This window comes from Peromyscus leucopus, chromosome 11, assembly GCF_004664715.2.
Source record: "Peromyscus leucopus breed LL Stock chromosome 11, UCI_PerLeu_2.1, whole genome shotgun sequence".
In the NCBI taxonomy this organism is placed as follows: Eukaryota; Metazoa; Chordata; class Mammalia; order Rodentia; family Cricetidae; genus Peromyscus; species Peromyscus leucopus.
In genome coordinates this window covers 23,693,317-23,719,209 of record NC_051072.1, presented here as the reverse complement: position 1 = coordinate 23,719,209, position 25,893 = coordinate 23,693,317, and the positions used below count along the sequence as shown (strand labels likewise).

The window sequence follows — 25,893 nt, the reverse complement described above, 5'->3', positions numbered from 1 at the left end:
TGTTCTTGTTCAGCTCATGTTTATGCAGTCAGATTAGTGAGACTTTATGGGTGTAGCTTCTGACAATCCTAGGAGACACAACCTCACAGCAACTCTTTGATCCTCTGCCTCTTATAATCTTTCTCTCATTCCGTTCCCCACTCCTTCCCCCTCCTTCATCAACAGTGATCCCTAAGCCTGTAGGTGAGAAGGTTATATTGTAGATGTATCCTTTGGGAATTGGCTCTAAACTATGCATTTGATTCATTGTGGTTTTCTATTGCAAAAAGAAGTTTCTTTGATTAGAAGTGAGGACTACACTTGACTCTGAGTATAAGGAAAGTTGCTACCATACCATGACGTTCATTGTCATGGTTCATAGGCATCATAGCTGGGTAAGACTGGTGATCGTTTCTCTTCTTTGGAAGCTTTCATGGCATCTTCTGGAACCATGAAAGAAAGCTAGTCCTCAAGGACAAAACTTTCAAATCAGTTCTAGTTCAGGGGCTTCTGAGCCCTGTGTCTTAAGTGCAAGGTGTCTCATAGCAATAGAGATTCAAAAGTAATAACACTAACTTAACCCTGACCAACAACTCAGAAAGGGACTTCTCATACTTGGTGTTGAGGTTTTTGTTAGATCATTTTTGGCTCTTGGAGGGAGCATTGTCAGCCCAGATGGGAAAATTTCTTTTAAACTATGTATGTATATTTATATACACATGTATTACAGACTTTTGAACTGTTAAATAATGCTTAGCATTTATTGTATGAAGTAAGCAAACAATAGAGAATAAATTTAGAAATTTATAAAATAGCAAAAATATAAATACAGCTACTTGAATACTTTGTAATTTTACACCTGCTCTTAATAACTTTTATTATAATGCAAAATAATTTGTGTTGAAGTTAAAATCTGAGACATAATAGTATTTAGTGCTATTATCATTTAAAATGTCTGATTTATAGAACTCTAAATATTTTTATTTTTCTCACTGTTTTTATAGGAGGTTCGTAAAGTAAATGAAAGCATTAAGTATAACCACCCATTGAGAAAATGTGTTGATACAATACTTAAAAAGGTAATCATATTATAATATTTCCTCCATTTCTTGTGAATATATCTTATATTCTACTATAAATTAATATTTCACTTAAGAAAAGTATGATAAAAAACATATGATTGAGGTTTCCAGATGGTTTCTCATATAAATCTTTACCATAAACACAGAATAAATTATATGTAGAAATTTTCTTATGCTATTGTAAGTTTGGTGTTAATTATTGACAGCATTTTCCCTTGAAATGTGAAAATAACAATAATGTTGAGTAACTTGCAATTATTGCATGGTATGGTGCCGGAGGTACATCTTTACTGTACCATTGTGTGTTATCATTAAAGGCTCTCTCCTGGAGGAAAGTAAATGAGGTCTCACAATTCTTGCAATCAGCTTCTCACATGTAATTTTATGATATGTGTTATGAAATAAATAACATGGATATTTAATAAATAAGCCATATTGCTATGATTTTGATGGAGCTGTAGTGAATTGCAAGTGTATTTCTAAGCTTCTAAAATAATTATTTGAACAATTCCACAATTACCTTTATATACCCAAGTTACCACTGAATTTTTTCTTCTCCTGTATTCTAAATCTGTTCTACTGGTTATTATTAGCTACTGTTCCTCTAGTGAAAGTTATAGTCATAAATTTTCTAACCATTTCTCTCATATTTGCTATTTTTGAGGCCTATTTAGAAAGGTTAATGAACTTGCACAATTCCATATAGGTAATAACTAACTGGCAGTATGGCAGATAATCCTAATTATATATTTCTTTCTGCATGCTGTGGCTTTCAGAACTTTTGCATGTTAAATTTTTCATGATTCTTCTTTATTATTTAGGAAAATAATTGAAGTTTCATCAGGTGCCTATTATTAGAATAATCCTCTCAAATAGTTGTTACTTCATGTAGGTAAGCTCTCTTGCCTTTCCCAGTCTCCAGCTAGTATATCTAAGCATAAAGAGAAATATTAATAGAAGTAAGAAGAAACTTAACATACTTTTGAAATGTTTTTTTGAAAATGTTAGCTAGTGAAAAAAATCTAACGATTAGATGTTAATAAAAAAATATTTTTGAGAAAATTAAATTTTTCCAGAATGAAAGATTTTTTAATGAAAATAAAATTGTATTAAAGATTTAGTAAATTTTACTAAAGATTTATTAAATTTTATAAAATGTTTTTTCTTTTAGTGCCCTACAGATTATCAGGAAAAGATGGGTAGAAATATGGATGATTATGAAGATTTTGATGAAAAGCGTAATACCTACCCAAGTGAAAAAAGCTTGGTAAAATTGCATAAACAGGTAACCTTAATTATTAATTGTAGCTATTTTACATACAATTAGAGGACGTGAATTAGATGTATAATTACTGCTCAGATAAAAAGACTGTGTGTGGTGACTCAGCAGTTAAACTGCTTGCAACTGAAGTCTGAGGAGGTGAGCTTAATCTCCAGCACCCATGTAAAAAGCCAGGCATAGTGGTGTGCACCTGTTTCCAGTGCTCAGGGGCTGAGCTAAGCGGACCACTGGCCATGCAGGTTAGCTTAATCTGCAAGAGCCAGGTTCAGTGAGAGACTGTGTGCTAAAAACTAAGGTGGAAATGGTTGGGGAAGACACCTGATATTACCTTCTGTCTTCCACATGCCCACAATCATACATTCGAGCATTCCCATCCCCAAACATGTATGCATGCAAATGAAGTATATATCCAAAACTATTGATCTTGTTCTTATCATTGTTGAAATGTTTGTGTTTCTGGACAAGGATACTCTTGGCAATTGGTTATAAGAATTATACCTGTTCTATTAAGAGGAAGAATTTTGTCATTTCAGAACATTAGCATCCTTGGTCACATTTAGAAAATGCCATTAGTAATACTTTATTAAGACAAAGACAGACAACCTCCCATTCTCTAGCAAAAAGTTGACCCACTATTCAATCATACTGACAGGCTATCCCTTTTCTGTTTTTAAGGTTATTTATTCTGTTCAAAGACACCGTCGAACTCAAGTGCAATGGCAAATTCTTTTGGAACAGGCATTCTATCTAGAAGATGTAGCAAAAAATGAAACTAGTGCAACTCATCAGTTTGTTCACACCTTTCAGTCACCTGAGCCAGAAAATCGATTTATCCAATATTTTTATAATCCTACAGTTGGTATGTAGTTTGACATAAATTCCAAAGTTGATGATTATTCTACAGGAAAAATGTATGTTTCATCAATATAATACTGACTTTTGTTGGTATATTGATTTGCTCCATAGGGTAATATTAGATATCTGATAAACTTACCCCAAAGTAATTGTTTTACTTCTAATTCTCCTTTTCCCAGAAGTTATTGGTTGCTGGAAGTTCTTTGTCTAGGGGTGGGACCCCATGACATTTTCCCTCTTCTAAATTAACATGTCCATTGATATTACCGTTGTTCCAGTCTTGTTGATATAGCCATTTATAGGAAAGATTGTTTCACTATGGACTTCCTGGTATTCTGGTCTTTACATTCTTTTTGCTTCCTCTTCCATGATGTTCCTGGGCCATAGATGTAGATGTAGATGTAAAAAAAAAGAAAAAGATTTACAGATAAAGTATTTGATTACAAAATAGGTTATAATATCCATTCTCACTAACAGTGAATCTCACTATAAATATGTATCATGGTTTGGACTACAGATAGTATAAATAATTAGCTATACTTTGAAAGCTAAGAATTCTGAATATTAACAGAAATTTCTACAAATTCATCAACAGAATTTAAAATATTATCTCCATAATATTTGGTAGCATTTTTCTCAATACAATAATTATTTTGAAAGTTTTTTTTTGAAGTTTCTTAATATATTTATGCCAATGATTTTAAATATGTATACACATGCAAAATATAATTATAAACCAATTTGCATATATGATCAAACATGCTTAGAGACCAAAAATAAATAAATGAATAAATACTAAAAAGAAACAGAAAAGGGTAATAGCTGTGGTCAGTGGCTAGGTATGTGTGTGGCGGGCTTGAAGCATAGCTTATAACTGGAGAATAATATCATAGAGCTGGAAATTACCAAAGCCATAGAGAACTCTGGAGCAGTATTCACAGATAATGGAGATGAGATGGAAAATAGTGAACAATGAACAGAATAGCCTTGCATTTAGGAGGTGAGACAGACAGACATATAGCTTTAGTGTAAGTGAGAAAAAGTAGTAAAAATGTTGGTAAGTCATCTGACCGCTTATACTCTCTTAGGAATGTACTGACAATAAATACAGAGGAGAGTGTTCAAGAAGGTACAAAATAGTCACAGGGAAATGGAGAATTACAGGAAGCTGTCCAGCTGTGCTAAGGGCCTGTTTGAAGTAGGCATTAATTTAAAGTGAGAATAGTAAAGATGGGCCTTTCATCTGCAGTGTACATGTATACAGACTCAGAGTAACCAAGGAGTTGGTCAAACAGGGTGGTTTAACCAAACATATACAGTGAAGCAAGAGAGGGTAAGGAATTGGGACTGGGGAGTAGTTATCCTCAAAGACTGGAATCTGAGCTGGGAAAGGAAGGAAGGACATTCAAATTGTTCAGTAACAGTAAAGAGGTAAAAGAGTAAGTGTTGTGTTTGTCCTGATAGTCAGTATGATTGGATGCAGATGAAGGTACTGCTTGGGGATGAGGATGATGGGATTGAGCTACATAGAAAGGTTGCTGTTGTTAGCAATAAAAGGTTTAGGAAAGACCATTGGAATGAGTAACCAGGTTAAAGAGGGGTATTAGAAGATGAGCTCATTAGAAGAGAGGAGATGAAGGCAATGAAGAAAGAGTTATCTGGGTGGATGCTTAAATAATCAGGAATTACGCTGAGGGTACAGTGGAAAAGACTGAGCCTGGACCTTAGCTTTTCAATAAATGAAGTGAAAATATAGCCTTGTTGCAAGCTGTAACTCAGTGGTAGATATGTTTAGGGCACACTAACCCTGGGTTCAGTCTTCAATGGAATGGCTAGAGATCTTTTTCAATTGATTTTCTTTGAACCTTTATTTTTTACTGAAATTCAGACAATGAAGCCAGAACTTCACAAACTATTTTCATTTAATGAGGTTCTTCATATGTTAACATTTTATTAGATTAATTTGCTTTCTTTCTCTACATACATTTTTCCTTAGTCTTTCAGACCTGTATCCATACATGAGGTCTTTTGTCCCCTAGGAATTTCAGTGAATACTTTCTAAAAATACAGCTTCTCAAGTGTAACTCTAAAATAATTAGAAAATTAATATTAATAATTTACTATTACTTACATACCTTATGCATATTTTGCTTAATTATGACATTGATATTCTTTAAAAATCTAAAGCCCACACACTGTATTCAATTGTCATATTTCTTAGTCTTTTAAATAAAATCTGGAACAGTTCTGTCCTGTGTATTTTAGCTTCTGTGTATTTTATAACATTGATGTTTATGGACAGCATAGGCTAGTTCTTTACTGATTGTCCCCAAGTTGGAGTTTGCCATGTCCTCATGATTAGATACAGTTTATGTATTGTTTGCAGGAATACCACAAAGGTGATGTCGTGTTCTCCTCAGTTACATCAGAGCAGGAAGCACGTGGGATATCAGTTTGTACACTGCTGTTGGTTATTTGTTGCTACCTTTCTCCGTGTTGTCTGATTGGCTGCTAGTTCCAAAGATTATAAATGCGCTATTACTGATTTCGTTTTCCTAATTGTGTTTTCTTGTTTTTCCAGAGTGGTACTGGGAATGCCTGTTGCGGCCATGGTTTCACAGGATCCTTGCTGTGGTTTTGTCCATCTTCTCTGTGATTGTTGTCTGGTCAGAGTGCACCTTCTTTAGCACGACTCCTGTCCTATCTCTCTTTGCAGTCTTCATACAGCTGGCAGAAAAAACATACAATTATATTTACATTGAGGTCGGTTTTTTTCATATTGGTCATAAATATACATCAGTTCACACTGAAACTTTGACTGTTGTATCTTTCCCCATATATTTCTTCTAGTAAGAGTGAAAGTAGTGGAGTTTCCCAAAGTGCTGTTATTCAGACTTCCAAAACTGATGTTCATCAATTACCCAGACTATAAATACTAGGAGCTGTAGTTAAGGATCAATGAAAAAGTATAGGATAGTGAAAAAGCATTTTATGAGGTTACTTTGATCCACTTTGTCAGTGAAACTATGTAACTTACTGTCTTCCTGTAGAGTTGTCAAGAGAATAGGTAAATAGTTTCCTTCAGGGCTCAGAGTCAAAATTTGGATTTAAGAGGTTGAACTGGTTGAAATGTAGACTTATTTCCAAAATTTCATCTTAGCTACTAAAAAAAGACACTATTGTTGTATTTATATTTATATTTAAAACGTCAGTAAATATAGCTGTGGCAAATGATAATTCTTGTGGCAGTAAATAAAGTAATAAAGTCTTAAATCAAGTTTTAACTATCTTTCCAGATTGCTTGTTTCCTTTCCATCTTCTTCTTAAGTATCTGTGTTTACTCTACTGTGTTCAGAATTCGAGTATTTAATTACTACTACTTGGCTTCACATCATCAGACTGATGCTTACAGTCTTCTTTTCAGCGGCATGTGAGTAGAATTGAGCTTAGAAAAAAAGAAATGTTTCCATTTTAAATGCTAATTGTAGCTCTCTTATTTCTTGTTTATGGATGTTGCATGAACATACATTTCTGTGAGCTAATTGATTTTTTTTTTTTTAACTATCAGAAGACTACTTGTGCTCACCAGCTAAATTTTGCTTGAAGTTTATGGGTAAATTATGAATGCTATGTTAGGGAAAAAGACACAGTGAGCCTGAATTTACCAATTTGAAATGTAGTATATGAACAATTGAGAGTTTAGAGGCTATGGTAGGTGTAAAGAGTGTTCTAAAAGTCAGTGGTCTAAAACTGAATTCAAGTTCTAAGAACACTAAAAGGAACATTTCTTTCCTAGAGAAATTTAGAGGGCTGGCTTTACTATATGTAATCAGTCCAGGCTACTTATTATTAGTCAGGTATATTAGATATTTATAAGGGCTAGACCTAGGGAAGTTCAAAGTAATGTCTAGTGTCAAAACTTTGTCTTATAAAAAAAATCAAAACTACTGGGTCATTTCTTGTGGCTGTTAGAAAATACCTGCCACAGACTACTTGGGGGAAGAAATACTTATTACGTCTAATGGTTTCAGAGACTTTAGTATACCGTTACTTGGTATTGATTGTTTTGGACCTGAAGTGAGGCTACACATGGCAAGGAGAGTGTATTGGAGCTGAGCTGTCCACCTTATGGTACCTCGGAAGCAAAGACAGACTAACAGGACCCCAAACATGGTATCTTTCCTTTCATAACACCGGGTGACTTGCTTCTTCTAGCTAGGCCCTACCTCCTGTTATACCATCTCCTGAAACAGAGCTACCCAGTGAAGGTGAAGCCTTCAACAAATGAGCCTGTGACATTTGTTTCATATTTAAGCTATAGCATGAATTTTTGGGAAGTTACAGATACACTGTGTAACCTTCCTCTAGCTTTTCATCATGGTGACATCACCTGTAGTTGCTATACAATACCAAACTAGGAAATTTACACTGTGTATTAGTGTTAGCAGCACTGTAGACTTTAATTAGTTCTTACATTTCATCCTTCATTAGTGTGTAGATTCCACAGCTATTACCACCAACACAGCTTTCTCTCACTACAAAAGAACCCTTGTCAGTATTACTTTCTTACATTTAAACTTTTTCAGTCTTCCAGCCCACAGTTCTCCAATCATAGCAATGTAAGATACTCATTTTATACTTGATCTTAGCCAGAATGCTGAAAGCAGGCACCCTGAGGCTGCAGTTAAGTATATAGGCACTCATGTTCTTAAAGGAAATGTGATTAATAGGATTTTAGAATGTGTCCCCAGTAAGGGCAGTTCACATAGATAATTAAACTATATATAATATGCAAATAGATAAAAATTATAGTTACAATGATCTGAAATGTTTTTAATACATTTCACTATAATATAAAAATATTTTGTTATATTTAAAATATCTAAGTTAGTACTTTTAAATGTTTGTTGTAGGTTATTTTGCCGTTTGACTCCCCCTTTATGTCTTAACTTCTTGGGATTGACCCATATGGATTCATCCATCTCTCACCAGAATACCCAGCCAACTGCATATACATCTGTAAGTATAGCTCTTTAGGTTCATTATCTTTGTGAGCTGGTGTTATGAGTCATCTTCTATTGTCAGTAGACAAGCTCTGTAGCATTATTGACCTCCTTTTTTTTATCACTAAAGCTTTTGCTTAAAGGTTATACGTGTAATTACTAATGATGGGGTTAAACTGATTTTTCTTTTAGAAGTATAAAAATTGTTTTTTCTTCATATTGATTACTTAGATGTGCTGCATTAAAAACCTGTCTCATTAGCATTAGCATTTATATTTATAATCTTAGTGCCTCTGGTTTTGCAGTAGTTATAAAATACTAGATTTCTTTAGAAGAAATCCTTAACAGGAAGAAGTTTAAGAAATGAATACTAAGTACTTTGTTTCTAAATTTTGAAATGTGTAATTTGTTGATATAACTTCCTGTGGGTAAACTTTCGAATGATGGGAAGGAATGAAAATATGGAACTATGCTGATTTAACTCTTCTCTTGCTCTTCAGATTATGGGTTCCATGAAAGTTTTATCCTTTATTGCAGATGGGTTCTATATATATTATCCTATGTTGGTGGTAATTCTCTGCATTGCTACATACTTTAGGTAAGAAACTTTACTTTTTCTCATGCTCTTAGTTGGATATAGATATTCTTTCCCCTTAAAACTCCATTGAGTATTTACTGGCTTTGTTTTAGTTATTTGTAATTTGGGATATGTATGTAAGTACATGTAACTTGCATAGTTTGAAAGGCCCTTTTTATTGTTTGAGTGATTCTGTTACAGTTATGTAGACTACAGAGTGATAAGATTAATTACAGGATGGTAACTCTAAAGTCCTGGGCTGTGACAATGACGACCAGCATGGTTTATAATACCCCTTTGCATCTAGCTTTACAGTAACATTACTTAGTCTCTGGGCTTTTCCCATAATTATTGCTGGTTTTCTAGATCCTGCAGATGGTAGCCAACACAAATGGTCAGGTGAGGAGCACTTATAATCAGGAAGTACGTATAAAGTCGTAAGAGAAATACTTCTCTATGCCTAGAAGGTGCACAGGCTACTCTTCTTGTGGGTTCAAAGAAGCTTATAGAATCTTGACAAAGGTAAGATTCAAAAAGGTTAAAACTATTACAGTAATGAACTCATACCAACCATAATTACCCATATAAGACCTATACAAGATCAAGCCAGCAATAGTTCCTACAGAAGTGGGGATTGATCTCTAGGCCCTATCCCTTCCTGAGGATCAGTTGACAGTTGATAGGAGCTCTGTAAGATATTCTTCTTCAAGGCTGAGGTAGGTTTCCCATGTTCCAGTGGCTGGCCCTACATCTTGCGTATAGGAAGCACTCATTGAACTTAGTGGATTATTGTTTTAGAAAAAGATGTAAAGTTATATGGGGAGGTATTAGGAAGTATAGGGACAGTTGGAGAAAGTAGTGATTATATATAAAATCATATTCTTTGCATACATAGATGAAAATCAATTAAAAAAGTTATTGGAAAGATTAACTTTTCTCACCCTTATACTCTTTCTGCCCCTTCTTACTGCTTCAATGTCTCAAGATATGTCCAAATTTATAAAACATTTCATTAATATAAATTAATTTGCTTTTCTATTGAAAGTAGGTTTTATTAACTTTTATTTAAATGTTATATTGTTAGTGCAAAAAATTTTAAATAACATATTAACATACTAGTATTAGAGTAATAAGCAATCATGTTGTTTAAATTTTCTACCAAGTTAAAAATTTTTGCTTTTTGATAAATAAAATAACTAAAAGATTATACTCTAGAACAAGACTTAGCTGAGCATCTCCAACCCTGCTTGGGCCCACAGCCTCTCAGACCCAAGTAAACACAAAGAGACTTATATTATAAACTGTATGGCTGTGCCAGGCTTCTTGCTGGCTAGTTCTTATATCTTAAATTAACCCATTTCTATTAATCTATAAGTTGCCACATGGCATGTACTTACCGATACTTTATATCTTACTTCTCATGGCGGCGGCTGGCAGTGTCTCCTGACTCAGCCTTCCACTTCCCAGCATTCTCCTCTTTGCTTGTCCCACCTATACTATACTTCCTGCCTGGCTACTGGCCAATCAGCATTTTATTTATCAACCAGCAATACATTCACAGCATACAGAGCAATTGATATCCACAGCAATCATGGCACATGTCTACAATTCCAGGGTTTTGTAGGCTGAGGCAGGAGTATCTCAAGTTCAGAATCAGCTTGGGCTATAGCAAGAATGTTTTCAAAAGAAAAACAAAGTAAAAGATAAAATATTAATGCAATTAATATTAATAAAAATACTAATACAAGCTGACTCTAAAACTATTGTTTTGAGTTTTGCCTTTAAGGTAGAAAAAACAATAGCAGACTTTATATGTTTAATGCTATTTTGATTCTATGTTTTCTCATTAAAAGTTTTATAAGTGTTAATGGAACATCATGAACTTAAGTACGTCTTTTCCTGCTAGTTGTCATATTGAGAATATTATAGCATTTTGAGATTAAATGGTTCTATGGCTCAAAATAATATAAATTAGGATAATGCTTTGTCAAACATAAAATCCTAATATAAGAAATCAGAAAGAAGATTGTTGAAAAATAATCATTATGGGGCTGGATATGTAGATGTAGTGCAATGACTTATTGCATAGAATGCCCAGCACCTTAGATGTGATTCTCAGCACGCACGCATGCGCACACACACACACACACACACACACACACACAAACATCACAAAAGAAGAAAACGCATTAAAGGTTTCTTTCTAAGCTGGGAATGGTGGTGTGGTGTATGTTGTAAAGGGGCATCGGGAAGATCCTGCCTTTTGAGAGCAGCCTGAGCTACATAGTGATGTTAACGTGCTAATGTGAGTTTGTTTCAATGAAAGGAGGAGCTTTACTCAAAGACATACATACATACATACATACATACATACATACATACATTCTTCTTATATAGCAGGCATTCTGAGCTAGCCAGATATTTACACATTTCTTAGTATGAACCAGAGATTTTCACTTTAACAGCTGTTTTACTCTTGAGGTGGTATTGTGTTCCCCAAAATATTGTGCACCCTAATAAACTTATCTGGGGTCAGAGACAGAACAGCCACAATAGTAAACATAGAGGATAGGCAGTGGTAGCACATGCCTTTAATCCTAGCATTCCAGAGGCAGAAATACATGTGTTCAAGGATACAGCCAAGCATGGTGACTCACGCCTTTAATCCCAGAAAGCGAGCCTTTAATCCCAGGGAGTGAGGCAGAAAGCAGAAAGATATATAAGGCATGAGGACCAGAAACTAGAAGCATTTGGCCTGGTTAAGCATTCAGGCTTTTGAGCAGTAGTTCAGCTGAGACCCATTCTGGATGAGGACTCAGGCCTCCAGTCTGAGGAAACAAGACCAGCTGAGGATCCGGCGAGGTTAGGTACCTGTGGCTTGTTCTAGTTCTCTGATCTTCCGGTTCATCCCAGTACCTGGCTCAGGTTTGATTTTATTAATAAGAACTTTTAAGATTCCTGCTACACTGCCTTTAATCCTAGCATTCCAGAGGCAGAAATCCATATGTTCAAGGATACAGCCAAGCATGGTGACTCGCGCCTTTAATCCCAGAAAGCGAGCCTTTAATCCCAGGGAGTGAGGCAGAAAGCAGAAAGATATATAAGGCATGAGGACCAGAAACTAGAAGCATTTGGCCTGGTTAGGCATTTGGTCTGGTTAAGCATTCAGGCTGTTGAGAAGCACAGTTCAGCTGAGACCCGTTGGGATGAGGACACAGAAGCTTCCAGTCTGAGGCAACAAGACCAGCTGAGAAGTTGGCCAGGTGAGGTTAGCTGTGGCTTGTTCTGTCTCTTTGATCTTCCAGTTCACCCCAATCCCTGGCTCAGGTTTGTTTTATTAATAAAGACTCTTTAAGATTCCTGCTACATCCTTTCTTCACACACAAATCTTTCTCCAGCCCTTCAGATGTGTTTCTATACATATAAGGGATAAATATTTATTTATTAGGGTTATGCAAGAGGTTAGAATTAAATATGAGTGAATTGTCTGATCCACAGTAGGATCTTAGCAGTATGAATCCTGCCTAGCTATCTCTTGCTTTCTCCCTGTGTGCCATGTTTTTAAATTACTCTTATCCTATATGACAGTCAGATTAAAATACCAACTAACATTTCTAGTAATTAGCCTACAGATAGGATATAATGATCATTTACAGTATATAAGAGAAACTGTTTCATTCTTGAGGGGAAAACAAAGCATAACTTTCAAATTTGTATAATTGAGATTTTTCTAAGCCAAGCGGGGTGTCTCAAGCTTGTAATCATAGCACTTGAGAGACTGAGGGAAGGGGGTCACCATGAGTTTGAGGCCAGCCTCGTCCATATAATGAATTCTAGGACAGCCTGAACTTCAGAGTAGCACCATGTCTCAGAAACCAAAAGCTTCTCTAAACAAGAAATCTCTATATGTGGAAATGCTGATTTTGTTTGTTTGTTTGTTTTTGTTTTTCGAGACAGGGTTTCTTTGTGTAGCTTTGCACCTTTCCTAGATCTTGCTCTGTAGACCAGGCTGGCTCAACTCACGAGATCCACTTGCCTCTGCCTCCCGAGTGCTGGGAATAAAGACGTGTGCCACCACCGGCCAATGGAAATGCTGATTTTTACATGTACTTTTTAGTATTATAACTACTCCTTGGATATTTTAAAAAGAACAAGTTGATTTTATTGTAGCCATTGCTTAGCATTCTGGTATAATTATTTTCTAAAGATGTGCTGGTAGTTAGGCCAGTTTACATCTATACAAATATAAGAAGTCTTACTCTAGTGAGTGAAATATGCAACACAAAATTTGTTTTGTATTGTTTTGAGACAAAGTTTCACTGTAGCCTCAGCTGGCCTTAAACTCAACAATCCTTCTGCCTCAGTCCACCAAATATTGTGATTATAGGCATGAAACTTCATCCAAGGCTGGACATAAGCATTTTTAAAAGAAAGAGAAAGAAAGAACTTGTGAAGAATGACTAACTGCATTACTATGCAATTTGATATGCTAACTAATAATCACGGTTTCTATGACAATGGTAAAGAACAATTTCTCAAAATAGTTACTAAGTGAAATAATACTTACGTTTTGAAATCTGCTTTCATTAGTTTGGGAACCCGTTGTTTGAATCTGCTTGGTTTCCAGCAGTTCATGGGAGATAATGATATGACATCAGATCTAGTTGATGAAGGAAAAGAATTAATCAGACGAGGTAAGATTTGTCATTTTAAAATAAATAAAGGGTTGGTTTTAAGTGCTAAGACTCAAATACAAAACTAATGTTTACAAAATTTGCTTGTAATTTTTATCCACTTTAAGAAACACAGCGGACCTTTTCCTTCCTACTGGGTTGCCTTGTCCAGCCTTAATATGAGGGAATGTGCCTAGTCTTGTTATTAGAACGTAATATGCCATGTTTGGTTGATATCTCTTGGAGGCCTGCCCTTTTCTGAAGAGAAAGGAGAAGTAGATCTGTGGGAGTGGGGAGGTTGGAGAGGAGAGAGGGGAAACTGCAGTTAGGATGTAATATATGAGAGAATAATTTTAAAAAATACATAATTTTGGTGATATTTTATTTGTGCTCAAACAAATAAAGCTTGCCTGGGCATCAAAGAACAAGCCAGCCACTATACTAAACATAGAGGTTAGGCAGTGGTAGCACACACCTTTAATCCCAGCACTAGTTAACCATAGAGGTCTGGAGGTCTGTATAGACAGACAGGAAGTGATAGAGCTGGACAGAAAGAGGAAATGATGTAGCTGGGTGGAAAGAGGATGTAAGATGGCAGGGCACAGAAAGGTATATGGGTGTGAGTATACAGGAAGTAGCTTTCTCTTGGGCCGAGGATTTCCTAGCATTAAGAACTTGTGGCTGTTTTGTTCTATTCCTCTGATCTCTCAGCTTTTACCCCAATATCTGGCTCCAGGTTTTTTATTAATAAGACCTTTTAAGATTTGTGTTATATCTTGAACAACACATAATAAACCATTTTTAATTAAAAAAAGAAATATAGTGGTTTAAGCTAAATATATATTTGTGTGTGTGTATGTGTGTGTGTGTGTGTTCAGTTTTTTTCACCAAAAAAGTATTTGAAAATTTAATATAAGATTTATTGTGAAGAAATTCTGCAGCATAAATTACTAGAATATCTGCAACTAGATAATAACCATTTATGATCTTGGAATTTGTGACAAAATCCCTGATATAGTTTGCAGGGAGGAAAGACAGCTTATTTTAATTCCCAGTTTTAAGGATTTCAATCTGTGGTCACTTGCCTTTCAACCAGTGTAATATATAAAGGAAGAGAGAAAGCCAGTTTATCACATAGAAGCAATGAGAGACACAGGGAGAGGCTGTAGTCTCAGTATCTCTCCAATCTCCCCCAGTGACTTAACTTCCTTCCACTAGGTCTTCCCTGTGAAGGCCCCACCACCCGCCAACAGAGATCAAGACGTTAGGGAATGGCCAAGATCCAAACCATAGTAGAGTTGTTTTGTCTTTGTCCTGAAACAGATTTGCCAAGTTCTAAACAACTATAAACCTATTAATTTAGAGTTATTAGTTTGCTACTTTGTGGGAAATTATTCACTTTTTTTTTCCCTTTTGGAATATAATGATCATTGGTATGAGAATGTGAGTACCATTAAAATACATAGGGCTTTCCTAAAACCCATTCACAAAGTAGAATGTATTATGCTTTCTTTTGTTCAAGTGATGGTAGGATGGGTGGAAAACCTTGATTTGGGGTCATTGTTTTATAGTCTCCAGAATCTGGCTTTCACATGCTCTCCTAGGAAAGTAGTGTTTATTAGATGTGATAATTCTGCATTTGGCGTTGCACTGCCTTCCTAAAGAATGACTGACGAAATCACCACTCTGTAACTCTATCTTACGAGGATAGAGCCCCAATCCCTGCACGTGTAACATATAATGAAGAGCTTACATGAGAACAGAATTATATAGGAAGTATACGTTTAGCTTAGAAGAAAAGTCCAAACAAGAGTAGAAGCCACAGAAAAGAAATTTCCGATCACCGTGAGGAAGGAGATCCTTTCACTAGAGGTAGACAGGCTACAAAGCCACTCTAGCAAAACAGGGAAACGCCACCTATGCCATGAGGTGACCAGCAGGCCCTTTCTGACAGTAACCTATTGCTTCAATTTTGTAGTAAGCTGTAGATGTCAGAGTCTGCTCTCCTTGCCTCGGTTACTCTCTATCTAATTCAACCATATATGCTAAATTTGGGGCCATTTTTCTTGTCTTTAGAGAAAAGAAAAAGACAAAGGCAAGAGGAAGGTGAAAATCGAAGAAGAGTAAGTACAATATTATATTAAATTGCTGTTAACTGAAATATCTAGGAAACAGTATAAGAATCTTACTTGGAGTAAATGGTTGAAGATGAGAAGCAATAGGTAAATGGCAAAGGATGTTTTGTTTTTTTTTTTTTCTCTTTAATGTGTATGTTTTGCCTGAGTGCATGTCCTTGTACCATGTGCATACCTGGTACCCAGAGTACACAAGAGGGCATTGGTCACCTAGAACTGGAATTACAGATGGTTAAGAATTGAATCCTGGTTACTTGGAAGAGCAACAAGTACTCTTAACTACTGAGCCATCTCTGCATCCCTGGATGTATTTTTAAAGAAGAGAATTTTAATACTTTTACGTATACACACTATCCTGTCAGATTTGTTCTTTTAAAAAGTCATTAGTAACTTAATTTGAGTCCAACATCTATCAGTTTGTTGACTGAATTATGTACACAATCACTGTTTATTCAATAAATGAATTCATGCAGGCTTGTTAATAAAGTAGTTTGGGTTGCTTTAAAATTAATATGCTTTTTTAATATTATATGGCATTTACATTATCCTCTTTAATTTCTTTTGAGTCCTCCATTTTGTTGAGGCAAATTTTCTTTGAGAGAGTGAAAAAAAAAAAAAGAAAATCCATTACAATATCTACAACATTTTAACACTGATGTATTTACCCTGGAAAGGAAGAGAAGATGTCATAGTTGTCTTTGTATGTTCTAACATATGCTATGTAAAAGGAGATTTGTATATTAAACATGGTAGCAAACGCCTTTAATCCCAGCACAGCGGCAGAGACAGGCAGATCTCTGAGTGCTAGGTCAGCCTGGTCTGTATAGCAAGTTCCAGACCCACTAGGGCATAGTGAGACTCTTAAAATAAAATAAATAAATATTTTAAAAAGATAGATTTGTTCATTATTTCAGAAGATAGATTTGTTCTTTATTTCATAAATAGAACCAAACAGTAGACATTACTAGAAATAGCATTTACCTTGTATTAGGACAGTGGTTCTCAACCTGTGGTCATGACCCCTGGGGGGATCAAATGGCCCTTTCATGGGTATTTCATATCAGATATTTACATTATAATTCATAACAGTAGCAAAATTTTAATTATGAAGTAGCAATGAAAATAATTTTATGGTTGGGGGTCACTACAACATGAGGAATTTTTTTAAAGAGTCGCAGCATTTGGAAGGTTGAGAAGCACTGTATTAGGACTTCTAATTTTCACAGTTTACCAAAATTGTAATAGACTGACTACATAAACATAAAAAAAAATGTATTCAAAGTGCCAAAAGTTTCTGGCATGAATGTATCCCCGTTTGTACGAAACATTGGATAGGTATAGAATCTCAGTTAATGAGATCATACTGTCTTTCATGATAACTAAGTCTATGTGAGTCAGGTTTATTGTACTTGTATACAACCTTAACTTGTTATCAAAAATGTATTATCAGATCTCTAGTATTTGTAGCTTGCTCAAGTAAAAGAAGTTTTTTAACATAACTTTTACATAGTCAAAGTAAGCTTGCTATTCTAATATTTTTTGAAGTTTTAGATAGAATAATATGTTAATATAATCATAACCAGCAAAATGTTTTTGTTAAAAATTAAAAGCTATAAAAATTGATTCTAAAGATGCTATTAAAATTCTATAGATTGCTAATGAATTTCTGATGAAAAATGGTTACATTACCCTGCATATAGAATGTTGACAGTATAACTTTTAGTTACATATTTGATTGGGTTTCTGCTCTAGGAATGGAAAGAACGTTATGGACACAACAGAGAAGATTCTACTAGGAACAGAAATGTTCATCCTGACCCCAAAGAGTCAAATTTCTCAGATACTACTACCAATTGGTGTAAGTAACTTATTTCCTAGTTTGCTTAGGAATTAATAGTGTTTGTGCTATATAGAAACCGAAACTGTACCCATCTCTGAACTCGTAAGTATGTCTACAGTGCCTTCCCTTTATCATAGTCCTTAGTGTATACAATGAAGGGGAAATGGGACATCAAATAAGTAGTTGTAAGTTATGAATCTAAATAACTAAATTATTACCAAGGTGTGTTAGGACAGTACCTATTTCTCCTATTTATCTTGATGTTTTTCTTTGCTTTTCTTCTCGTTCATGTAAGTTATTCATTTATTGTTATAAGTATTGGCTGACTCATATTCAAGTGCTTTCCCATATATACAGTGAGAGAAAAAGAAATTTCTTGTTCGCATAATTTAGAGAAGGACTGAAGTCAGGTATCAGTCCTCTACCATTGGTGCAAGTGAAGAAACCTCTGTGTGGTCCTGACATGAACGAGGTAGAAACAAGCCCTTTGCCCTTAGAAAGATGCCAGGAGCCTGTTGTTGCACTGGACTTTACAGTGTGTAGGAGGCAAGGTTTTGTCTTTGGGGAAGATGAGGTATTGCAAAGGAGCTACAACGCTAAGGCTTCTGTGAATAGGTTTCTGTTTGAGATTCGGGCTGAAGCAGGAAAACTGAGCATCCTTTCTTACCCAGCTGCTCAGTTACACAGCAGTAATGTGCTGTTAGAGGAGACCTAGAAGCCAGGTATCCTTCTGAAGATCTGAGAGTGGAAAACAAGTGCCAAGAGCATCCATTTCTACTTGAGAACCATCTAAACTCAAAGAAAAACTCAAGTGGGTAGAGACTTAAGAGAACTAAGGCAGAATCTAAATTCACAGTAAGTACTCATTAGATTAGTTCAGTCCCTCAACATCAGTGACCCAGTAAAAAGAGATGTGCCCCATTATGAACATAACTGTTATTTAACTTCTATATTCTTTTAAATGAAATGTGTGGTCTTTAACAAAAAGTTCTGAGGTATATAAGAAAGTAAAATATGAGTCATCTTCAAAATATGAAAAAGTAAACACTAGGCATAAAAGTGACTCAAGTATTAGAATTATCAGACAGTTCGCTGATGAAAATAGCTAATTAGTATGTTAAAAGATATAGTGGAGAAATTGGATAATGTGCATAAAGAGATGATGGGACTTTCACCAGGAAGCTGGTAATTATATAAAGGAGCTGAATTCAAATGTTAGAAATAATTTAATGGCAGACTCCAATGATGTTGTAGATGTCTCATAGGAGTGTTACCAAAGAGTATACACCTGGTGCTGAAGGAAATACCTTGGGGAATAAAAAGGGGGCTCTGTCTTAGGAGTGGATTTTTTTTTTTTTTTTTTTTTTTTGTTTTTCAAGACAGGGTTTCTCTGTGTAGCTTTGCGCCTTTCCTGGAACTCACTTGGTAGACCAGACTGGCCTTGAACTCACAGAGATCCGCCTGCCTCTGCCTCCCGAGTGCTGGGATTAAAAGCGTGCGCCACCACCGCCCGGCAGGAGTGGATTTTTATACTAAATATTTCTGTAATACAAAGATTGGGCTGAGTATTTAGAACTGAATGATAGTTATCCAAATGAAGGGGTTTTTAATTAGAAAAAGAGTAAGACACAGTGATGTAAGAGAATGTTTGGGAAGATGTGTTTTTCTCATGACTAGAGTTTAAGCATGAGGAGGTTCATAAGAGGGCTTCAGACAGTTTAGAGACAGATGCTGTCCTGCTCAAAAGTGTGGATTTTATATAGTAGGTAAGATTTTTAACTTTTAGCATGATCTTTAAAATTTTTATTTATTATTTTAAATATTCATGCAATATATTTTGACCACATTCTTATCACTTTCCCATTTCCTCCCAGATTATTCTCCTCTCCCACCCAACTTCATTTTTCCCCCTTTCTCTTAAACAAAGAAGAAAATAAATACACTTAAAAGAAAACATAAAACCAACCAAACAACCAAACTCCATAAAGTATGTTTTGTGCTGGCTAACTATTCCTGAGCATGAGGCCTGCCCTGGAGTTTGGTAGATAGACCCATTGTCACTCCATTTGAGGAAAACTGATTTTCTCTCTCCTAGCTGCTATCAATTACAAAGAGCATCTTGGTTAGGGATGGGACTTTGTGCCTGCCTTTCCTTCTCCATGCTGGGATTTTGTTCACTTTGAACATGTGTGCATTCTGTCATGGCCTATGTGAGTTAATGTGTGCAACAGTCCTTGTTGTGTCTGGAAAAATGTTGTTTCCTTGGAGACATTCAACAACCCTGGCTCTTTCACTCTTACCATGCCCTTTCTGCATAGGTCCCTGAACTTTGAGGAGAGGGGAGTGATATAACAACATCCTATTTAGGGATGAGTACTTCAGAGACTTTCACTCTCTGCACACCGTCCAGTTGTGGCTGTCTGTATTAATTTCTTTAAGAAGAAGCTCCTCTGCTGAGGGTTAAGCAATGCACTTATCTATGGGTATAGAAATATGTCATTTGGAGTCATTTTATTGCTACATTCACTTAGCAGAATAATAGTAGTATATTTTCCTCTAGGGGCCATGACCTATCTAGTCTTGTCAAATATGGGCTCTATTTTGTGTAGCAAGCCTTAAATGCAATTTTTAAAATAGTATTTGGTTACTCTTATAACATTTATGCTACTATTGCATCAATGGGTATATTTTTCAGGCAGGTTGTTATTGGACACAGTGTTCACAGGGTTCATAGGGGGTGGGATTGATAGTTACTTTTCTCCTCCAATAGCATGAATAGTATCTTCTAACACTATGATATTAGTCAGTAGGGATAAAGATCTAGTTGAGAACCAGCTCAGTTTCTCCATGTTCAATGATAGAAGCATGATCTGTTGTTATTGTTTAGAAAGATGAAATTAATGGCAGTATAAAGTATGATTTTCAAATCAATGAAGCTCAGAAAAGTTGAAGTCTGTTTTTGTAGTGAAGTCAAGGAGTGGTGAGGGCCTAAACAAAGAAATGGTACTTGAAATAACACAGAGGGTTATTTGAAGGACATTTAGGGTAGAATAAATAGTAAAGGGCAACAGTTTTTGTTAGAACTCAGAAACAGGGATGAACCTGTAAAGGGATTTAGATGCTTACCATTGAATGAAAGTCTTCAAAATTGAAAGATCTGAAAGTATGAGAGAATGGTTAAGAAAAGAACAAACACAAAGCATTGAATGGTGAGTTAGAGAAACACTATTTGCTGCAGGAATAAATGTATGAGACTAGACTTAGGCTGAATGGACTAAGCATATTCATGAGTAACTCTGAGTTACCAAGAATGCATTGATGTCACAGGAAGGAAAGAAGTAAAAGCACTTTCCCTTGGACCCATTTAACCAGATTTGAATTCTTTACTTCATGCTCCCTGTCTTCCATCCTCTGTCTGTCTATGGTATGCGTCTCAATCTATGCCTGCCTGAAGGTTGCCTTGTGAACTTGTCCCTGTACGACTGTGTTTCTGGCCCAGGGTATGTCTGTCTGTCTGTCTGTCTGTCTGTCTCTCTCTCTCTCTCTCTGTATGTGTAATAAATGGTTTCATTTATTAAACAGCACAGAAAGGATCACATGGGGAAGAAAGAGTAAAGAGTACTTTATGGAATCTTTTTTTTTTTTTTTTTTTTTTTTTTTTTTGGTTTTTTGAGCCAGGGTTTCTTTGTGTAGCCTTGGCTGTCCTGGATCTCGCTCTATAGACCAGGCTGGCTTTGAACTCACAAAGATCCACCTGCCTCTGCCTCCCTAGTGCTGGGATTAAAGATGTACACCACCACCACCCAGCTATTTTATAGAAATCTTTAACAGAGTTTGTCACTGGCTCCAGCTAATCCCAACAGACCCAGATAACAAACAGTACCTCAAACATCATTATTTATCAACCAATGTCCATGGATATTCATTTTAGAAGATTGCTTTTTAACCTTTGTATTTACTGCTTTTAGCAAATGATACAGATACATCGTTCCTGGTCAGGAACATGGGACAAGTACATGACTTACGATTACAGCTATGTAATAGCTTAGGTTGAAAAAAATGATAACATGCGAAATCCAAAGCAAGTAAGATTGATTGTTACATTGCTGTCTTAAACAAATGGGCTAAGTACACATAAGATAGCAGTATTAAGTGACCTCAAGGTTGTTATTAACTCTGGCTGTGAGGTCCAGCAAAAATTCCAGTCTCTTAGAATGTAATAGTTATTTTCATAATATTGCATCACTACATTAGGAAAGAGACCAAGAAGACAAAATTGTGATATAAACATCTTAAGTTTTCCAAAAGAACTCTTTCATAAAGCTGAGTCTTTTAATCTCTGTGTATTTCTATGTGGGTTGTATGTGTGTGTGTGCACATGAGTGCAGTGCAGAGGCCAGAAGAGGGCATCAGATCCCCGGGAGCTGAAGTTAGAGGCATTTGTGAGCCATGTGGTATGGGTGCTAGGAACTGAACTCTGGTCCTTTTCAAGAACAAAATGCCCATGACAGCTGAGCCATCTTTCCAGTCCCATAATTTTTTTAAAGATACTTGTGCTTCGTAAATCAAAACTTGGATATTATAAATTGTTCACAAGAAACTTATTCATGTAGAAAAGGGAGAGCAACTGACTCTCTAATGACCTATATCGCAGCCATTAACTGCATGGGACCACTGAACATTTGCAATGTAGATGCTTCTATGTTGACAATATTTTTAATTTTTTTGGTAAGATTAGATAAATTACTTTCAGCTGTATCTTTTTACTTTTTAAATATGGTGGATATTCAAAGTAAATATAGACTTACTTATTTTTGTTGGCCAGTCTTACCCTTATTCTTGCTTAATGGGAAAAATATTAAGTCTTTTCTTCAAGAGTTGAAGTGATGATATCTCAAATTTCTAGCCAAAATAAATAAATAAAGATTCACTATGAAACCAAATGAAGTTTGATTTAATGATAAACAATTTCATTGTGGTTATACTATAATTAAATATAAATTCTAATATTTAATTTCTAAATCTTCACACTACCTACTTTGAGCTCAGACTAGCTAGATGGATCAAGAAATTGTCTATTATTTTGTATTATACTGTCATAATTTGAATCTGATTTTCTAAGAAGCAACTACTTAAATTTCTTAACTTTACAACCAACAATTAGATAAAATCTTGATTTTTTTTTCTGTGATTTATAAATTAAAAGACAATAGAGAAATAGCCATTGTCTTTCTTCTTTTGAGCAGCATCCAAGTACACCAGGGCTAATAACAGAACTGAAAGAGACCGAATAGAACTTCTCCAGGATGCAGAACCTTTGGATTTTAATGCTGAAACATTCACTGATGATTCTCTGGAACCTGAATCAGGAAGGTAAGTTCTGGCTATGTCACTTGACTCTGGTGTGCCTCTGAAATGTTAATGATGTACTGAGCTTGAAAACAAAAGATAATTAAACGTGAGAAAAATATTGGACTTGGTGGGAGTATGCTTGCCTGGTATGCACAAGGCCCCAATTGGATGCTCAGCATAGCAAGATAAGAAAAAAAATTCCTTTTCAGTATTAATTCAAAAATTTGAAGTGTCATTTAATACCTTTCTTTGTTTTGTTTTGTTTTTTGAGACCAAGTCTCATACAGACCAGCTTGCCTTCCAGCTTGCTGTGTAGCTGAAGATGATTTTGATCGGATCCCTTTGCTTTCCCCTCCTGTTACAGGCATGCACCACCACACTCAGTTTATCTAGTCCTGGGGAATTAAGTCCAGAGACTTGTGTGTGCTAGGCTACATCTACCAACTAAGCTATGTCCTTAGCACTTGATACTCATTTATACCTGCTAATTATTTTATTTTTAATAATTATGACATTCTGCCAGATGTGACATCTGCCTGTAATCTCAGCCTTTGAGCAGCTAAGACAGGAGAGCAAAGTGAGTTTGAGGCCACCCTAGGTCACATGGTAAATTTCATGCCAGAATCAGAAATACAGTGAGCTCTGCTAAAGAAAAACAAAAAGCAAACAAAAAAAAAATCATTCTTTAGTTATAATTGAAATAGATATCTTTATATAACAGTAGTGACATTAGAAATAAGAAAGAATTGAGACAAAGAACATGGAATCATGACTATATTTATATATCTATTTAACAATCTCATTTATGAAATTCATTATCTTTAGCCATATCTGTATAGCTAATATGTTTTGATGACAGACCCAATATAAACATTTTAACAACATTGTCTTTTATTGTGAAAATTCTTAGTGGATTAATGTCCTCAAAGACTCAATAATTTGCCTGGAGTCACACAGTTTATGAGTAAGAAATAAGGCATTTTAAACCCAGTACGTTGACTACAAAGCCTATTCTTCATTTGTTTTGCCATGAGAAATAATAAAACAAAAAGCATCAAAATAGAACTTCTGTATGACCTAACTCTGCCACTGCTTATATGCCCAAAAGACTTAAGTATGCGTACCACACAGATATTCCCACATCTGTAGCTATTGTTAATTATTAACAGTAGCTAAGACTAAATGTCCACCAGCAGATAAAAGGTTAAGAAAAAGGTGGTCCGTATATACAAAGAGATTTTATTCAACCATAAGGAAAAGTGTAAACATGACTTTGCAAGAAAATATTTGTAACTAAAAGTCATGTTAAATGAAATAAGCCAGACTCAAAAGGTCATAAAAGTAAGAAGAGGAGTATGAGAGGAAAGGAAAAGATCTTAAATGATGAAGAGAAGGAGAGTAACAGCATACATGTGAAAACAGAAGGGAAGACTGCTTGTGAGGACAGGGGACCAGCAAGGAGGGAACAGGGTTGGGGATAGCAGAGGAAGGGAATGAATATGAATAAAACATGATGTATGTGTGTGTATGTGTATGTGTGCGTGTACCATAAAGAAGACCATTACTTTGTGTTGCTAACTTCAAAAATAAAAACAGAAAAATATCACACATGCTTAAAGTGTTTAATATATTATTGCCTATAAATAACAAAAACCCTAGAATGCTCTTTATTTGACAATTAAATGTGGTTATTTATGCAGTATCCTGAATGTGTCTTACTTCCCCCATTTTGTTTATGCCATTCACTCTATGAGGTAGGTTGTGTGTGTGTGTGTGTGTGTGTGTGTGTGTGTGTGTGTGTGTGTGTGTGTGTCTTCAAACAGCTGCTGGTTGATTTATAATTAAGTCCTTTTGGATTATAATTTTGGGAGATAGGATTCTACTTTTGGCTACTGAATAAATTTTATGGTCTTTACAAATTGTGTAATTACTTCCTTTTAGTGTTTTCTCATCTTTTTTCTTTTTTTAAAAAATATTTTAGATCATTTTTGTATGCTTGCTTTTTAGGTATCAACCTGGTGGACGATATCTCTCTATGTCTTCCAGCATAATATTTGAAGATATCTAAAGTCTGAAGAAAATCATGGCTCAAGTAACCAAGGTCATCACATCAGCTCAGCCTTTATGAACATCATTGTGACTTACAATTCATCTGTACTCTCTGTGAATAATAAGGATAACAAATATGGCATTGAAAATGGATCCCATCTTAACAATATTAAGTTATTGTTTGTTAACTAGAGTATCATCTTTTTTGATAGGATTTATTATATACCATCTGAAGTGTCTGCCTTAGAAGTGTAGTTAAATGGAAGGATTCAGTTCATGATAAAGAGAACACAGTTGGTTTCAAGTTAATTTTTTTCAGGAGAGTTATTTTAAAGTTCAAGGAACTCATAAGTCATACTAAATGCTACTATTTTATAACTGTAATTTAAATTTATTCAACCTACATTTCCCAAAGAAGTGAAAGTGAACTGAGACCTCAGATAATTACTGTATTTACAAAACCTATGTCTTAAAATAAGGCTTCCTTATCAGACATAACTGAATGTAAACAACCCTTCTTCCACTCTGTATACAAAATAGTGGGATTTTGCATGTGTAGTTAAGATTATTCTTCAATTGATAGTGTTAGTGTCTTTGGCATGTGTATTCTAATTGAGTGAAGTGTTATTTTCATTCTTTGTGGTAACTGGATCTTTTTATGGTTTTCATATTGTTGCTTTGTAAAAGATTTTCATTTCAGAGAAAAATACTCACTTTTAGCATTTAGCATACTGACTTGACACTGATCATTCCAGCCAAGAAAAAAATAATAAATATTAAGGATGGGTTAATATATATATATATATATATATATATATATATATATATATATATATATCCAAAGAGTTTCCCAGGTTCTCTAATACTTAAAAGATGCCTGTTAATACTCCTTGAAAAGAAAATATTTGGCTACTTTGGCTATTCAGAGGTAAAAAGAAAAATAATCCATTTATGATTATTGCTAGCATTAAAATATTAGCTTAAAAAACAAATGTATTAGAATGAAAATGTGTAGTAATAATTTCTTTGTTAAACACGCTTATTATTTTAAATTGGTTGTTTCAAC

The 25,893-nt window shown here is 35.1% G+C and overlaps 1 protein-coding gene across 4 annotated transcripts in view; it reads left to right on the top strand.

Annotated features, from left to right (window-relative positions):
- The window catches only part of Lmbrd2 (LMBR1 domain containing 2), a 55,607-nt gene extending 30,054 nt beyond the window's left edge, over nucleotides 1-25,553 (top strand). For 3 of the 4 annotated variants that reach the window (XM_028875617.2, XM_037209394.1, XM_028875619.2), the window contains 12 exons: nucleotides 984-1,058; nucleotides 2,233-2,346; nucleotides 3,019-3,202; nucleotides 5,780-5,961; nucleotides 6,495-6,628; nucleotides 8,112-8,217; nucleotides 8,702-8,799; nucleotides 13,369-13,472; nucleotides 15,528-15,574; nucleotides 17,339-17,444; nucleotides 22,673-22,799; nucleotides 24,786-25,553. In XM_028875617.2, coding sequence (XP_028731450.1) covers nucleotides 984-1,058; nucleotides 2,233-2,346; nucleotides 3,019-3,202; nucleotides 5,780-5,961; nucleotides 6,495-6,628; nucleotides 8,112-8,217; nucleotides 8,702-8,799; nucleotides 13,369-13,472; nucleotides 15,528-15,574; nucleotides 17,339-17,444; nucleotides 22,673-22,799; nucleotides 24,786-24,846 — 1,338 coding nt within the window. In that variant the 3' untranslated portion in view covers nucleotides 24,847-25,553. The remainder of the gene's footprint in view (nucleotides 1-983; nucleotides 1,059-2,232; nucleotides 2,347-3,018; nucleotides 3,203-5,779; nucleotides 5,962-6,494; nucleotides 6,629-8,111; nucleotides 8,218-8,701; nucleotides 8,800-13,368; nucleotides 13,473-15,527; nucleotides 15,575-17,338; nucleotides 17,445-22,672; nucleotides 22,800-24,785) is intronic. The other variant, XM_028875620.2, reaches the window with a different exon arrangement.
- The last annotated feature ends 340 nt before the right edge of the window (nucleotides 25,554-25,893 follow it).